This window comes from Acromyrmex echinatior, chromosome 8, assembly GCF_024713525.1.
Source record: "Acromyrmex echinatior isolate Ae372 chromosome 8, ASM2471352v2, whole genome shotgun sequence".
In the NCBI taxonomy this organism is placed as follows: Eukaryota; Metazoa; Arthropoda; class Insecta; order Hymenoptera; family Formicidae; genus Acromyrmex; species Acromyrmex echinatior.
The window spans coordinates 1,511,773-1,528,921 of NC_141859.1; the positions used below are offsets into that span (position 1 = coordinate 1,511,773).

The 17,149-nt window shown below is 44.2% G+C and overlaps 3 protein-coding genes and 1 long non-coding RNA gene across 8 annotated transcripts; 3 read left to right on the forward strand and 1 right to left on the reverse strand.

Moving 5' to 3' along the window:
* Window positions 1–554: 554 nt before the first annotated feature.
* On the forward strand, window positions 555–2,456 carry Arf102F (ADP-ribosylation factor 2). Its single transcript, XM_011064101.2, has 2 exons — window positions 555–970; window positions 1,041–2,456. Exon 2 carries the CDS (start codon window positions 1,070–1,072, stop codon window positions 1,610–1,612), a length of 543 nt encoding a protein of 180 aa, XP_011062403.1. The 5' UTR covers window positions 555–970; window positions 1,041–1,069; the 3' UTR covers window positions 1,613–2,456.
* Window positions 2,457–2,581: 125 nt separating this feature from the next.
* Window positions 2,582–7,744, reverse strand: LOC105150790 (E3 ubiquitin-protein ligase ZNF598). 5 transcript variants are annotated; one of them, XM_011064109.2, is made up of 3 exons: window positions 7,420–7,744; window positions 6,251–6,825; window positions 2,582–5,806 (listed from the first exon to the last, which is right to left on the reverse strand). In XM_011064109.2, exons 2-3 carry the CDS (start codon window positions 6,662–6,664, stop codon window positions 3,443–3,445), a joined length of 2,778 nt encoding a protein of 925 aa, XP_011062411.1. In that variant the 5' UTR covers window positions 6,665–6,825; window positions 7,420–7,744; the 3' UTR covers window positions 2,582–3,442. The 5 variants fall into 5 exon arrangements, with proteins under 5 accessions (XP_011062411.1, XP_087265004.1, XP_087265003.1 ...); XM_087408878.1 differs by having other exon boundaries at window positions 7,593–7,740; XM_087408877.1 differs by having other exon boundaries at window positions 7,403–7,518.
* Window positions 7,745–7,828: 84 nt separating this feature from the next.
* LOC147908665 (uncharacterized) lies at window positions 7,829–16,811 on the forward strand. The gene is made up of 2 exons (XR_015545997.1): window positions 7,829–7,913; window positions 16,752–16,811. It is a non-coding gene; the product is annotated as an uncharacterized LOC147908665 (long non-coding RNA).
* On the forward strand, window positions 7,982–15,137 carry LOC147908666 (uncharacterized). Its single transcript, XM_087408875.1, has one exon. It carries the CDS (start codon window positions 8,981–8,983, stop codon window positions 14,138–14,140), a length of 5,160 nt encoding a protein of 1,719 aa, XP_087265001.1. The 5' UTR covers window positions 7,982–8,980; the 3' UTR covers window positions 14,141–15,137.
* Window positions 16,812–17,149: the final 338 nt, after the last annotated feature.

The window sequence follows — 17,149 nt, forward strand, 5'->3', positions numbered from 1 at the left end:
TATATATTTATATTAAAAATATATATACATTATTTTATATACATTATTAATTATATATTATATACATTATTTATTTTTTTATATAAATAAATAATATACATATTTTTTAAATATGAGTAGAATTATTGACTTTTAATTTAATTATCGAGGTATTAAATTATTTATTTATAACAGAATTTTTTTCGTTCAATATACATAAAGAAAAATTAGAGACGATTATAAAAATTTTATCATAAGTGATTCTGCCGACTGAATTGATTATCGATTAAGTTAATTTAGAATTTGATTGAAATTACTTTTCGTAAGGTATATACACGAATAAAAAAGAATTGATTCTTTAAGTAAATTTTTAGTTTTTATTTGTGATTGCAATAAAATCTTCTTAAATCAACGTTGTTCTTCACGTTGTGCTTAAAAATTGAATATCATTATTATATCACGATACCGTTTATGAAAAGTTACGAAACAAAAATCGAGCATCCACATTTTTCAAATTTGCGCGCGGCAAACTTTGGTAAGGCTGGCAACGTTGCGCGGCAAACTTCTCGCTATGAAGAGGGCCACGCTTTGTTCATCCTCGATGAATGACATGCGACTCTGACGCGAGCTTTAAAAAAAAGAAAGAAAGAAAGAAAGAAAGGAACGGAGCTATCTGTTCGTATCCGAACGTCAAGCATCTCGAAGACACGGGCATCTCATCTCTCTCCAGAGTACGATCCCCGTCGTGACGGGTTCCTTGACTCCCGGGTGGAGCGTGACGTGCGTGGCGGATCTTGCCAGCTATTTCCGGCGGCACGCGGCGCCGCTGACCGCAAGGTGACGTTTGCTGTTCGTCGAACGGGAGGTGTGTTGCCTACCGGAGCCGTATCGGGGGACGAGAGACGAAAAGTCTAAAGTATACGCACACATCAGTCAGGCTGACGAAATTTAGTATCGAAGCGCACGAAGACTACGCAGTTGGAGCTGTTTGGTATCCCGATTGTTCATTCCGTCGTTGCGAATCAACGAGACAGTAGGAAAACACTTGTCTCCTCTTCAAGGTTCCGTGCGGTGTTCTCGCTCCAGAAAGATGGGTCTCACAATCAGCAGCCTGCTCACCCGATTGTTTGGCAAGAAGCAGATGCGGATACTGATGGTGGGTCTGGACGCCGCCGGTAAGACCACCATACTCTACAAGCTTAAACTCGGTGAGATTGTTACCACCATACCCACGATCGGCTTCAACGTTGAGACAGTCGAGTACAGGAATATTTGCTTCACCGTGTGGGACGTGGGTGGCCAGGATAAGATCCGGCCGCTTTGGAGGCACTATTTCCAGAACACCCAGGGCCTCATCTACGTAGTGGATAGCAACGACCGCGAGCGTATCAGTGAGGCGGAACGTGAGTTGGCGAACATGCTGAAAGAGGATGAGCTACGGGACGCAGTATTGCTGGTATTTGCTAACAAGCAGGATCTACCTAATGCTATGTCCGCTGCTGAGCTCACTGACAAGCTGGGTCTTAATTCGCTGCGAGGACGTCACTGGTACATCCAGAGCACCTGCGCTACGCAGGGACACGGACTGTACGAGGGCCTGGACTGGCTGAGTAACGAGCTGGCCAAAAAGTGATAGCGTCTCATCGTATCTGGTACTTTTAAGGACAGTTCATTCATCGTGTATGGACGTAAAAAACGGGCGGAGAGTCACTCGGCAATTTCCATCTTTGTCAAATTGTATCGATGTAACGTCTATCATGTACAGTTTAACAGTCGCTGCGTTCACAATTGCTACAGAAATTGATGCAATATACGAATCGAGAATATTATGAGCGCAATCTAACTCTTCATCATCGTACGTGCGATTTGATTCGCATGGATTGTACTCTAGGAAGGAAACTTGTTTCATAAGAGAAACAGGAGCATCAGGATATAATAGATAGTCCTTGCGTCATTTATAAGAATATATATACAAAGGTTGTACATAATACTAAGTTCTTTCATACATACTTAATATTTGCCAAGTGAATTCTAATTTTGTCTTTTTGATGTATCGAGTGACAAAGTATCGTTTCGACCAGCCGATTTAACTGTGCAGAGATTTATTTATTCATATATTATTACACGTGAAAAAAAAAATCGTTGGATATCCTAATTTGTTTTCTATTTTGGTTTACGTCCGTGCTATTCATGAAGAATTATACAATGTATGTATTATATGATGTTATACACAGGCCGTTTACACTTTCTTGTTTTTCTAATAAATAAGTAAATTTTTGAAATATAAATCTTAATTGATAGCTTACATAAGACTTTACAGATAAGTGAACAATTAACTTTAATATTGCGAAAGGAAATAAAACTTAACTAAGGTTTATCAACCGCGATTTTCCTTTTTAATAAAAATAGACACTTAAATTGTAAGAAATGTTTAGAAATCGTCATAATAAATCTTAAACATGTAGAAAGTATATAAATGTCAACCAATTTTTCTACCTTATGAAAAGTCAAAATATGTTTATTGCGTTCGTTTCCATTAATATCCAACGCGCATAAAAAAAATAAAGAAAATGAAAGGAGCCAGGCGAGGAAACAGTACCCGTTTACTCGCTCATCAAAATCATGTATTGTCATGTTAACTAAATGTACAACTTTTGTTACGGTACAAAACAGTACAGTAGTGCTACAAGTATCTACTGTATAATATATTGTATAACGTATCAAATGATTTGTTAAAGTATGGTGTTATTTTTTCGTATATAGCACAGCAATCTATTTCATCTTTATTACGAGAAATATAGGAAATAAATTATAAGAAAGAACGCGCTTCTATTTACGAAATTTATGTACATGGTCTTAAAATACAGTAAAAGTAGATAATCGTTGAAACGTTAGTGCGCGACGTCACTATGTATATATATATAATATATATATATATATATATATATATGTATATATATATATATATGTATATATATAATATACGCATATGTTTATTCTTTATAACTTTAACAGACTTTTTCAGTATCCTACATACTTTTCATAGTTTATTATACAAAAAAATATGTGATCTCCTGTTTATCACTGTCTCGAAGCATTACATCATTAATACAACCGTCTGTAAAAGCTCTAAGATACATAATATTCTTTTTCTTTTAATTTTAATCAATATTGCTTCGCAATTCACAGATATCAAGTCTATTGCGAATAGTCAGCGCTAGTTCTATGCACATTTTGCTTTTAACACTAAGGATTGATTGACTCTTGGAATAAATATTACGTATTACGCTTGTATTACGTATCGGATAAACGCAACGCAATAGGTTTAAATCTTGGAGTACGATGGTATAAAAACAAGAGCGTTATATTTACAACTGTTTTCAGTAGTTGGGCGAGCGGATATTCAGCTTTCTCGGATCCTCCAAAACAAGAGCATGACGATCGATGAGAGAGCGTAATTGACTCATTTACGTACCCACGTGTTCTTCGGCGGCGGCGTATTGCTTTTACCCAACGCCGGGAAGTGATTCTCAAGCGTATGACTGGACATATGCATTCTAAAGTCCGAGCCGTTCTTAAGAATCTGACCGCATGTGGCGCACATCTCTAGTCCCTTCGCCTTCCCGCCTGTTTCTCTCTTGTGCATTTTGAACAGTTCCTGTTGCTTTGCGATATCTGGCAACAGTACCAGAAGCTCTGGAAATATGCTCTCGAAGGCGCTAGCGCCCATGACTTCGCAACAGTGCGTATAATACTCCTGGGCGTCACAGGTACCACCGCGAAAGAGGCCGCTTACATAACGAAACTCTTCGATTTTGTTCTGGTCCACGAGAACTGCATTAAGCTTTGCCACCAGACACGTGTTCCGTTTCTGAAAATCGGGTGGTGACACGTAGACATGAGTCATATGCTTGCTGCTGTTATCTGGCAGAATAGAGTAGCTTTCACCGGAACTGTTTGTGAACGTCAAGCCATTACTACCATGCAATCCGTCAAGACTGTATTTTATGGAAAAACCGGGTGGTGGTAGAGTCGGCGAAGAAAAACCAGGTGGCGGATTCGTGAAGCCTGGTGGTCTACTGCTAGTGCTACCTAAAGCAGGAAAATCTTCTGTCCGATGGATATTGTTGTTGGCGGTGTTCAAGCTGTCTATCTTCAACTCGCTACGTTTCCTTTGCTTCTCTCCGTTCGAAGAACCGTTGCCTCCACTTTCAGATTCCGTATTTATAACAGTCGTTACGCTTGAATTTCCATCAACATTATTTTTGTTTTTTCTTTTATCCTTTTTATTCGCGTGTTCCAGTTCCTTCGAGTTCTGCACGCTTGAATTCTTGCTATTATCGCTACTCGCATTGGTATCCTGCGTGACTCGCGAACTCTCTTTAGAAGCAACGCGAGAGTTATCCGAGTCACCAGTACGCGCCAATTCGATGTCCTTCTTTGTCACAACAGTATTTATATTTGATTTGGAGCTGCCAGACTCGTTACCACTCGAACTGTTACCACTCGAAGCCTGCTTCGCTTTTTTCTTCTTCGTCTTACTCTTCGTTTGATCCGTCGTTGTCTTTGTGTTGTTGCTATTGGAAGTTTGGACGTTGCTGATATTCTGAGAGTTCTGTCTCCACGATGGTACTACTGTGATCATCGATTGTTTTTTCGACTTTAACGACTTGGACAGACTTGGAAAGTCTTCGCCCGATCGAATGGGCGGTGCTGATGGTATCGAGGGTGGCGGCGCCACCTTGGACTTGGGCGTGTTTGCTGATGCTGATTTTGAGCAGGTCCATTGCAAGACTTCCTTCCACTGAATCGAATTGGCAGTACTAGTAGACGGTTCCGAATTTCTCAAGGCAGGAAAATCAGAATCTATTGATAATTGTGTGGGACGTATTCTGATGTTAGGTCCGGATACTCTGGTAGTGACAGTGCCATTGGGTTCATGGTTCACCTGAATAGAGACGTTCGAAGACGCGGAGCCTTTCTGACATTGTGGCAAGCCATTGGATCCCGTAGCATTGCTACTGCTGGAAACGCTAAAGTTTACCGTCTTCGAGATACTGGGACCGGCCGAATCTGGACCCAATGCCGGAAAGTTCTCGTCCGTTACCGCGAGAGGTTGATTCCTCACAGTGCTACGAATAGTCACGTTCCCTCTACTTTTGGGTTGAGATAAGGTGGGAACGACAGGAATGGCACTACCACCTAATGTAGGAAATTCATCTGTGCTTTGCACATCAACGGATGGTTGTTTCGTGAAGATAGGCTCATTGTTAGACATGAATGAATTGGAACTGTTGGATATCGCGCCTTGCTGATAATCTCTGGAACCATAATCCCTGCCGTTGTAATCCCTCGTGTTTCTCGACGTAGACGCGCCCAGCATACCCCTTCTGTTCATCCGATTTTCACCACGAGGCGCCAAGGTAAATTCCAGTTCTAATGTTCTCGCCTGCTTCGCGGCAGCTTTACTCAACTGCTTGCCATGAACGCTGGCTTTGTGCGCCTTGAGATCTATGTCGGTCCGAAAAACACTCGTGAACTTTTCCTCCGCGCACACCCCCTCCTCGCATAGGTAATGTTCCTGTCGGAAATGGTCTCTGAGATAATCGTAGGAGCTGTAATACTGATGCAGACCGTCCGCGTCACAGAAATGACAATATAAGTGATCGCGTCTCAGATGTCGGTATAGCTCGTCGTTGTCCATGTATCGCTGATCGCAAAATTCGCAGAGTGGATGACCCTTGTGACTTCTATCATCAATATCACCTTTCCTTCGATGCGTGGCTAAACTTGATCTTGTATAACAACGTCTTTCATTCGAAAATATCTGTTAAGAAGCAAATGATGAATTAATAAAGAAATGGTGAATTAATAAAGAAACACATTCCGATTGTTTATTTATCATATATTGATTAACCCGTAACAGAAACACATATTTTTTATAACACTAAAGCAATATGTGCCCTTGGGATTAACATTTTTTGTTATTAGTTTTAAAGTTGTGACTATACAAAAAAATAACAATACTTGAACTTATTGTTAGCATATAAATGCCATAAATATAATTATGTATAATTATGTATAATTATATAGAATTATCTTATATGAAGAGAACAAAATTATGAAAAATGAGATTGTAAAACATAAAATTGCTTCAAATCATTAATTTATTTAAAATAGGAAAAAATTAATAGAGGAAGAAAAAACGTCTCAAGATCACCAGGACTATATATTTCACAATTATGAGTTAAAAGTATGTTCAAATTCTCACCTTCAAATTTTCCACACATAGATCACAATAATGTAACTCGTGTTGTTGTCGCATATGATCTTTCAAGCTATTGAAACTGCTAAAGACCATCTTCTCCTTGCATATCGAACAGGTGTTGGCTAACAATTCAGTGAATTTTTCTTGAATATCGAGACTACTAAAGTAGATGTCATATCGGGTGTCTAGCAGGTTGGTATTGGTCAAGTTGTGGAAGGGTTTGATTTCTCGCGTGAACACAACTTTTGGCAGATCCTGGCGGCAGATGGGACACTCGTTCTGAAGGCAGAGCACTCTCATCCGAGTGCTACATTCGTAACATACAGGATGCTCGCACATGCCAATGCTATAGATGTCGACATTCTTGTAGCATACCACACAGGTATTATTGTTAAAGCTATCATTGTTTCCAGACATCCTTGCAGTAGGAATTAAGATCCCTCTCGGTCACACTTTCGTAACTGAATACGTCTTACTGGTTCAAACTCTTGCTCAAATGTGAACAAGAATCTTTCCTATGACAATACAAGAGTTTTGGTTGATTCTCACTAATAGATTAGCTCCCTGCATTCGGACTCCTAAAACAGAATACAACGTTAAGGATGGTACACTCGAGAGAGAAAGGAGAGAGAGAGAGAGAGAGAGAGAGAGAGAGAGAGAGAGAGAGAGAGAGAGAGAGAGAGAGAGAGAGAGAGAGAGAGAGAGAGGAGAGGTCGCGCATGACAAGTGAACAATTTCGTTTAATCGCGAATCGTTCGCACGATAAGCTGTGATGACACGTATCAGCCTGCGATCGACGTCACGCGACGCAATCCTCGAAAATATCCGGCCATACCAAACTGGCTGGGAGTCCTCCGTTGGGATTCGTTAGGTTGGCTGGCTGGACACAATCTTCCGAAAATAGATAACCGTCGTGGAATTGGCAGCGGTTTCAGCAGATGGCAGAATCTCACGAAGCGGCCGAGGTTACTTGGAATCCTCGAGTTTTAGGTTCTCGCGATCAACGTTCTTCGGTCGAACGTTTTAACTTCCGCGACCGCATAAAACTTCGTGCACCGAGATGATCGCAGGCAAGAGAGAGAAAGGAAGATGGAAAGACGGAAACAGATGGACTCGGTCAAGAAAGGACCCGACCGAACGATCCTACCTGCGTACCCCGCAATACTCCGTACCTGCGGCACAGTATATACGTGTGGCGCGCCGACGACAGAAGGCGCGGAAGCCGACAGAAATTACTTCGCGAATCCGGAAACTGCCGGAAACGTGTGTCTGCGTGCGTGCCTCTCTTGCTTCTCGATACAGTGTATGCATTTGTACTCTCGTGTCACGCGGCGGCAATACGTACCGATCGGTGATATCCGTTACGGATTCGTCGTCATCCGAGATTCAGTTATGAAAGCGCGGGAACTAACGGAAACTTAGACACTTCTTTTGTATCGGGATTTGTCGAAAAGAAAAGAAAAACGAAAAACAGCACGCAGCAATGTATTCTAACGTCTGGCTCCAACGTGAAATCATTTTACCGACAGTCGAGTGTTCTCTTGATTTACCATGAGATGGAATGCTAGAATCCGTTGAATAACAATTATAAAAAAAAAAAAAAAAAAGGAATCGAAAGAATCAACGTTCGAAAGGGAAGGCGAAACTTCGAATGATAAAAAATGCGGTAATGCGCGAGTATTTCGTTTTTTTTGTGAAAACGTTGCGATTATTAGCGAAAAATTCATTGTTTGAGATCGGTAATTCAAAAAAAAGGTAAGAATTCCTTCGGTCGACCGACAGTAATTGTTATTGAACGCACGCACAAGGCGAGCTCGTGATTTCATCTCGAGCCTGACTTTGAGCCTCATCAAAGTCAGAGATTCATTGTTCTGTAGTCTTTCAAAACAATTCGGTACACGCAAACAGGCACCGGCAACGGACCATCGAAAGTTCTAGAACAATTCGATTCGCGCACGCGAGCGCCGCGCTCCGACGAATACGTCACGCGCTGTCACCAATCCCGCGTACGGATTTTCTGTCGCGCATGACTGTTACGTTGAACGTCGCTAGAAAAGAATCGAAAGCGCCAATCAATTTTGTACAACCAATGCCACGTGATAATTACGATTGTGGCAAAATTTAATTGGATTTCTCCCAAGAAGAAAGCCCGGACCGGAAGTAATAAATGCTTCGATCTCGCCGGTTCTAAAGGCAGATTGCGCAGATTGCTAAAATAGTCTACCCCGCTTATACCGTCTACACCGCTTAGAATTCTTAGACTTCTCAGAGTTCTTATTTCTAAAAGTTCTTCGAGTTCTTAGAATCATAGTCTCGCTATACCGCTTCGTAAAATCGCCGTGCTAACCGCTTAGTAAAACGCGATAAAACGACTCTTTCCGAGAAAATCGCCGAGATTTTCCATCACCGCGATTCCAAATACAATTTTGGAAAGGGTGACCGCATTTGAAGTTTGTTAATCTAATTTTAATTAATTATATTTTTTTGACTCTGTAACTGATTATATTAAAGAAAATTCTTTTGTTAAATTAAACGAAACGGAGTTCTCTTCACTGTCGTGCATTACATCACCTTGTGCCGTTCTCTCACTCGAATCTTTCCGCGCGGTGCATTCTCGCACATTTTCTGGTCCTTCGAGCCGGATTCTAGCCGGCATCCGCAGTGTCGAGTGTATCGCGTCCAGTGCGCGCATTATCAAGAAAATCAGAGAAAGAAGAATTCGCAGGTGAAATCATGAGTGACGAAATAACCGCCTTGCTGACCGCCCAGAGTGATATCCATAGTCGCATGGCCAGGTCAGTGACCAATTTAAAGAAAATGGGGACGGCCAACATCACCCTCCGCGCTGTCGAAATCCGCTCGACGCTTCTCGACCAGCTGTGGACGAAATTTGAAAGGCACCACGAGCTTATTCGAGCACATTACAAGGAAGCCTTCGATCAGAGTGAGTACAATACGTCTCAATTTGCCGATTCCGCCGAAATCACGTACGTGCAGCAGCAAAGTCTGCTGGACGAGTACCGGACGAAACTCATGGCGAAGGAACCGAGTTCAGTTTCCAAAACAGAAAGTAATGTGTCTTCCGGAAAACCGTCGCTGCCTCGCCTCAAGATTAGTTCTTTCTCTGGCGCATTCGAAGACTGGCCTACATTCCGAGACCTCTTCCAATCTATTGTCGGAACCAATTCATCAATCTCAGCAATCGAAAAATTTCATTACCTGAAAACTTGTCTGGAGGGTCCTGCCAAGGAACTGATTCAACCATTAGCGATGACCGAAGACAACTATCCACGCGCATGGGAGCTGCTAAACGAGCGGTATGAAAATAAGAGAGAGTTATCTCGCTCCAATTTCTCCAAGTTTACCGCCGTGGCTAAGATGAAGAGCGAAAGTGCGGAGGAGCTCAACCGCGTCTTCAACGCCTTGACCAGGGTAGTCAACGGCCAGGAGAACATTGATAGGCCTATCAACTCTCATGGCTTCGATCTACTAACTCATCTTGCCGTCGAGCTCTTCGATCCAAAAACTCGCCTGGAGTGGGAGTCACTCTCACGCGCCTCGAGCGACATGCCCACTCTTAAAGAGCTAATGAACTTCATAAACCAACGAGCACTTACTCTCACAGCCGCCAAACCACAATCGCTCAAGGTCTCCGACAACCCGTCGCGATCCGCCAAGTCGCATCACGTCAAGAAACACACCGAGTCTTCTCAATGCGTTCTATGCAAGAGTAAGCACCACGTGATGGCGTGTGAAGAATTCAAGAAGAAATCCGCGGCCGACCGCAAGGCCGTCGCCGAAACTCACAGGCTGTGCTTTAACTGTCTCGGCTCTCATGCTTTCGCGAAGTGCCATTCGACGAAGACGTGTGCTACGTGCAAGTCTCGTCACCACTCCATGTTACACGACGCGTACGCTTCACCGAAACCTCAAGAAGTCAGCTCACTGTCTGCGGTGCGACGCGACAACAACCACAAGGCCATTTTGCTCGCAACGGCGCGAGTTTCCATCGCTGATCGTCACGGCAATCAGCACACCACACGCGTGCTCATCGATCAAGGTTCGGAAATTTCTCTAATTTCCGAGGCTCTGGTCCAACGCCTACGCTTGCCACGCTCTCGATCCTCAATCGAGGTCATCGGCATCAGCGGCAAAAGCTCCGGGCCCAGCAGGGGAAAGGTGACACTCAAGGTGACCTCATTAACAACAGGGACCGACTTCACCGTCGGAGCCTTTGTTCTGCCACGTCTGTCGCTTTATCAAGGCTCTCACGCAAGGATCAGAACTGAGTGGCCACATCTAAAGGGGCTCCAACTGGCTGATCCCGACTACACAGCAAACGACGCTATTGAGTTGCTTTTTGGAGCGGAAGTATGCTCAATCATTCTCCAGGATGGTCTCCGCAAGGGAGGCCCCCAAGCGCCTATCGCTCAAAAGACGCTGCTCGGCTGGATCTTATCGGGAGGTTGCGACCGAGTAAACAACTCAGCACAACGCCACTCGCTTCAGTGCACAGCAGATCACGAGTTGGCCGACCTTGTGCACCGCTTCTGGGAGCAGGAGCGAGAAGTGCCCGCTCCCGTCGCTCTCACGCCAAAGGAGCAGCAATGCGAGGACATCTTCGCGCTGCAGCACCAACGCACTGCCGAAGGAAGATACATAGTGCGACTACCTTTTGCATCTCCGCCGACGACGCTAGTTGAGACGCGAAGACCTGCGCAACGACTTTTAGTCGCCATGGAGCGACGCTGCGAGAGAGACGCACGATTCGGCGATCTCTACCGAGCCTTCCTGAAGGACTACGAGGACCAAGGGCACATGGAATTGGCGCCAGAACCTCCGAATTCCAGCGAAGATCGGTGCTACCTTCCGCATCACGGTGTCCTTCGTGAGTCCAGCACCACGACTAAGCTCAGAGTCGTCTTCAACGGATCGCAGCGTACAAGGTCTGGTGAGTCGCTCAATACGCATCTATTAGTTGGGGCTAACCTGCTGCCACCCCTCGCGAACGTGCTTTTGCGGTGGCGATGGCACCGATACGCGCTAGTGGCCGACATCGAGAAGATGTATCGGCAAATTCTTGTGCATCCCGACGACCATAGACATCAGTGCATCCTGTGGCGACACCGCGTTGATGAGCCTGTACGCGAGTTCACATTAAAAACTGTCACTTACGGTCTCGCTTGCGCGCCATTTCTCGCCATTCGCACGCTGCGTCAGCTCGCCGATGACGACGGACCGCGTTTCCCTCGAGGCGCGAGTGCTTTACGACACGACTGCTACGTCGACGATATCGTAACCGGAGCGCACGATAAAGACGACGCTATCGCGCTCCAAGTCGAGCTACGCAACCTCTGCATGGCGGGCGGGTTCCCTCTCCGAAAGTGGGCCGCCAACTGTCAGGAACTTCTTCGCGACATTCCGCCTGAGTACTGTCTCACCAGAGACTCGCGGTCGTGGGACCTAGAGAACCACTCCACGCTGGGATTGCGCTGGTATCCAACTAGAGACGAATTCGCCTTCTCCGTCCCTCCTCGCACCGTCGTCACGTTCACCAAGAGAAGTCTGCTGTCGGAGACCGCTCGACTCTTCGACCCGCTCGGATGGCTGGCTCCAGTAACCATTCAAGCTAAAATTTTGATTCAATCGGCCTGGCTACAGCAGCTAGAGTGGGACACACCATTGCCGTCAACCATCGCTGGAAAGTGGAAGCGGCTCTGGGAAGAACTTCCACTGCTTGAGAAGATCAGAGTCGGCCGCTGGCTCGGCACCGGCGACACGAGCTCTCAACTCGAACTGCACGGCTTCGCGGACGCGTCCGAAAGAGGTTACGCCGCCGTGGTGTACCTCCGTATCACCGCAAACAACCAAACGAAGACTCTGTTGTTGACCGCCAAAAGCAAGGTCGCGCCGATCAAGCTCGTTTCTCTCCCGCGACTCGAACTCTGCGCCGCCGCCTTGCTTACAAGCGTGCTCGTGCACACGCGCTCTGTGCTAAACCTGGCGACAACGCCAGTGATCCTGTGGTCCGACTCCAAGGTCACGCTCCACTGGATTCGGGGTCATGCCTCGCGCTGGAAAACGTACGTGGCCAACAGGGTGACACGAATCCAGCAGCAGCTTCCAGAGGCTCAATGGCGTCACGTCCCGGGCAAGGACAACCCTGCCGACTGCGCCTCTCGGGGTCTGACACCAAGTGAGCTCCTCAGCCATTCCTTATGGTGGACGGGCCCCGCCTGGTTGAGCGGGAATTCGTCGCTATGGCCAAGCGTCAACCTCGAGCCCATCAAGGACGTACCAGAGCGGCGGGCCGCAACACTCGCAGCAGTCGTCAGGAGCAACCTCGAGCCGGAAGAACTGCTCAGATTCTCGTCGCTTCACCAGCTGCTCAGAGCGACTTCCTGGTGCGTGCGTTGGCGTCACCGCGGTTGCGCGGTCGGCTCTGTGAACGGTCAGCACAACGGGTCGGCGCTTCTCCCAGCTGAACTCGACGCGGCGCTCATCAGGTGGATACGCATAGCGCAGTCACGGCATTACCAAGAGGAGAGAGCAGCTCTCGAAGACAAGCGCGACCTTGCCAGATCCAGCCATCTGCGAACCCTCAGCCCGTGCATGGACGAGCACGGAATTCTGCGAGTTGGAGGGCGTCTCAAGCACGCAGCGCTGTCGTTCGACGAGCGACATCCGATCATCGTGCCTCCAGGGTCATGGCTCACTCGCCTGCTGGTGGAAGCCTACCATCGCCGTACTCTCCACGGAGGAGTCCAGATGACCCTGGGATTGCTACGCCTCCGGTTCTGGATTCCACAAGGCCGAGCGGTGGTCAAGCGATGGCTGCATCAGTGCGTGACATGCACACGGTGGAGGGCTGCCACTCCGCAACCAAAGATGGGAAACCTTCCTCCAGGAAGAGTGACGCCAGCGCGACCATTTCTTCACGTGGGCATCGACTACGCCGGGCCTATTTTCATCAGGACGAGCAAAGGGCGTGGGCACAGCGCTCACAAAGCGTTCATCGCCGTATTTGTTTGTTTTAGCTCCAAGGCCGTTCATCTCGAGGCTGTTTCAGCGTACACCACCGACGCCTTCCTGGCTGCTCTCCGTCGATTCACATCTCGCCGAGGACTGTGCTCAGACATTTATTCGGATTGCGGCACCAATTTTTTGGGCGCCGATCGGCAACTTCGAGAAATGCTTCGAGCCTCCTCGGCAGAAGGACAAAAGATCGCACACGTAGCTACATCGGAGGGGATCCGGTGGCATTTCAATCCTCCTTCGGCACCTCATTTTGGTGGTCTCTGGGAGGCAGCCGTGAAATCGGCTAAGTATCACCTGCGCCGAACCATCGGCGAAACCAGGCTCACCTTCGAGGAAATGAGCACCCTGCTCGCACAAGTGGAAGCATGCCTGAACTCAAGGCCCATGTATGCACTTTCGGACGACTCCGACGACCTCACGGCTCTGACACCGGGTCACCTGCTCATTGGGGCACCACTGCTGGCCATTCCTGAGCCGTCCTTGTCGGACAAGAGGGAAAATTTTCTTTCCAGGTGGCAACTTATTCAGCGAATGCGAGACCACTTCTGGCAGAGATGGTCACGCGAGTACTTACACACTCTGGCTACCAGACCGAAATGGACCAAGGACGCTTTGCCACCACGCCTTGGATCGCTATGCATCATTCGCTCCGAGCTCTCACCACCAAATAAGTGGCCTCTGGCGCGAATCACGCAGCTACATCCTGGAGACGACGGCGTAGTGCGGGTGGTCACAGTCAAAACCGCCTCATCTGAATTAACTCGTCCTTTGATCAAATTAGTTTTATTGCCAGAAGAGGCTAACGCGTTTATCTCGCACTCCAGTGCATCAAATGTAAAGAAGAGCTTGAATTGATCGCGTGTACTTTCGTGAATCATTTCGTCAATGTTATTTATCAGATAACTCTCGTTTACGGCTCAAGTTCTTCCACGAATTCATTGCATTGTATCGCTTGTTTTATTTTCGCGTTTACTGCTTTTTTGTAATCTCTATGCGTAACCTTATACATATATCGTCACGGAGATGACGAGGCGGGCGGGATGTTTGAGATCGGTAATTCAAAAAAAAGGTAAGAATTCCTTCGGTCGACCGACAGTAATTGTTATTGAACGCACGCACAAGGCGAGCTCGTGATTTCATCTCGAGCCTGACTTTGAGCCTCATCAAAGTCAGAGATTCATTGTTCTGTAGTCTTTCAAAACAATTCGGTACACGCAAACAGGCACCGGCAACGGACCATCGAAAGTTCTAGAACAATTCGATTCGCGCACGCGAGCGCCGCGCTCCGACGAATACGTCACGCGCTGTCACCAATCCCGCGTACGGATTTTCTGTCGCGCATGACTGTTACGTTGAACGTCGCTAGAAAAGAATCGAAAGCGCCAATCAATTTTGTACAACCAATGCCACGTGATAATTACGATTGTGGCAAAATTTAATTGGATTTCTCCCAAGAAGAAAGCCCGGACCGGAAGTAATAAATGCTTCGATCTCGCCGGTTCTAAAGGCAGATTGCGCAGATTGCTAAAATAGTCTACCCCGCTTATACCGTCTACACCGCTTAGAATTCTTAGACTTCTCAGAGTTCTTATTTCTAAAAGTTCTTCGAGTTCTTAGAATCATAGTCTCGCTATACCGCTTCGTAAAATCGCCGTGCTAACCGCTTAGTAAAACGCGATAAAACGACTCTTTCCGAGAAAATCGCCGAGATTTTCCATCACCGCGATTCCAAATACAATTTTGGAAAGGGTGACCGCATTTGAAGTTTGTTAATCTAATTTTAATTAATTATATTTTTTTGACTCTGTAACTGATTATATTAAAGAAAATTCTTTTGTTAAATTAAACGAAACGGAGTTCTCTTCACTGTCGTGCATTACATCACCTTGTGCCGTTCTCTCACTCGAATCTTTCCGCGCGGTGCATTCTCGCACATTCATAATAAGATGAAGATGGTCTAATTAAGTAAAAGCTATTTTAGAAAATACTACAATATACATACATATATATATATATATGTATATATATATATATATCATTTACTTTTGACAATTGATTTTGTAATAAATTCTTAATAATGATTTTTTTATTTCAATTAAACAAATTACTTAAATATTATTGTCATGTCAAGACTTTATCACAAAATCAACGTAAAGTATATCGATCGACATTATTATGAGTTTTCCTAAAGTGAATTCTGATGTCATCTTGATCATATTGCATTGTGTTTTTGTATTTTACCTAAGTATAATATATAACCAAGATAGCACACAATGTTTATAAAATATTTACAAAATATTTATAAATATTTATAAGATTTATTTTATAAGATTTATTTTATAAGATTTATTTATAAATATTTTATAAATGTTTTTGTGATTTTAGATTACACAGATCATAAATATTTCGTAAAATATTTAGTATTTATTTGAATAATATTTCGAATAAAGCTTTATATAAAACATGAAATATCTATGTAACATTTCAAAAAATGAATATCAATAAATATTTATTATAAATATTCTGTACTGTCTGGGAATCAGTATCAATCAGTCTGCGAATCATTAATTTATCCCTGGTTAGTCTGTTATTGAGAAAATTAATTATCATTGCGATAGCAGGTGACATTTACAGATATTTATGCGATATATAAAGCTAGGAAATATCGTGGTTACATCATGATCATGATTATATCATATTTTATATCCGGTTCCATGTCGATTAGCTACTAACCCCGATGAACTCCACCATTTTTTTCCTTGCGGTTTTATAGGTCGTTACGATCTTTTTCAATTTGAAATTTTTTCTCTAGTATGACGTTGAAGTGTCTCGTAACTTTTGAACTAAGCATGATTAAAGAAAAAGAAAGAAAATGAAAACCTACGTTCTTTATCGAATTTCGATAATATTCGATAACTATTTTTTAGCGATTTTCACTTCAACGTAATCTCGCTTCAACAATACGTATTATGGAATTATTTAATTGGAATGGATTTTAATTGGAATTATTCTGTTTTTCTAGAAAACGCACATTAGAAATTTAGAAAATAATTAAATAATTCCGATTGAAATCCATTCCGAATAATTCCAAAGTACGTATCAAAGATAAATTAATAATGTTGAATATTAAAATTTTGATTTTCGTGACATTCGTGACGGAAAATTGAGTTACGATTAAATCAAGAAATTGATTGTGTACTTTGAAATAAGACATATAAAAATGACAAAAGTGAAGAACAAATTCATTAGATGTTGACCAATGAAATTAGGGTGTGTTCGCATTGCTTGAAATATCCAAGAATTTTATACTTAAAACGAAATAAATATCCATTCGGCTATTAAAGAAGGAAAGAGAAAGCGAAGATACTGTAGAGATAGTGCAAAAAGTGCAAGTAATGCCGATAGATTTCTTATAAGTATTCTAATAAATTTGCTCATTTTTTTCTCATTTTCATTTTATTTCAAGGTACGCAACCGATCTCCAGGTGCAAAACAAGATCAGCAAAAAGAAAAAAAAACAAGAAAAGGAATTCTATAAATCACACAAGCAGTCGTGGAATGTCATGATTTCCTCCCTATCAACAATTCCCAGGTGTTGCAACACCGGAAGATTGCGTAAGGATTCGAACTACTTTTGCGCGTGAATACGAGACACTTGATTAAGAAAAGAGATCCTTGCGGCATCGAGATCGACGATCGGCCGCAACTTTGCATGTTTAACGAGCGCGCGTCACGCTTATAGATAATATCCGAGTCCTTTAATATCCGATCCGAGAAAATGCGCAGACAATTATTTATTGATTCAAGGCAGTCTTCTTTTGGTTTTTTATTTTTATTCGCAGCACTGATCGCGCTGAGTCTAGC

Excerpts from the sequence above, each read along its gene's own strand:
- Arf102F (XM_011064101.2), top strand. The coding sequence starts at position 1,070 with ATGGGTCTCACAATCAGCAGCCTGCTCACCCGATTGTTTGGCAAGAAG.
- LOC105150790 (XM_011064109.2), bottom strand. The coding sequence starts at position 6,664 with ATGTCTGGAAACAATGATAGCTTTAACAATAATACCTGTGTGGTATGC. Across the intron at positions 5,807-6,250 it reads TATGTGTGGAAAATTTGAAG|ATATTTTCGAATGAAAGACG; the intron begins GTGAGAATTTGA and ends GCTTCTTAACAG.
- LOC147908666 (XM_087408875.1), top strand. The coding sequence starts at position 8,981 with ATGAGTGACGAAATAACCGCCTTGCTGACCGCCCAGAGTGATATCCAT.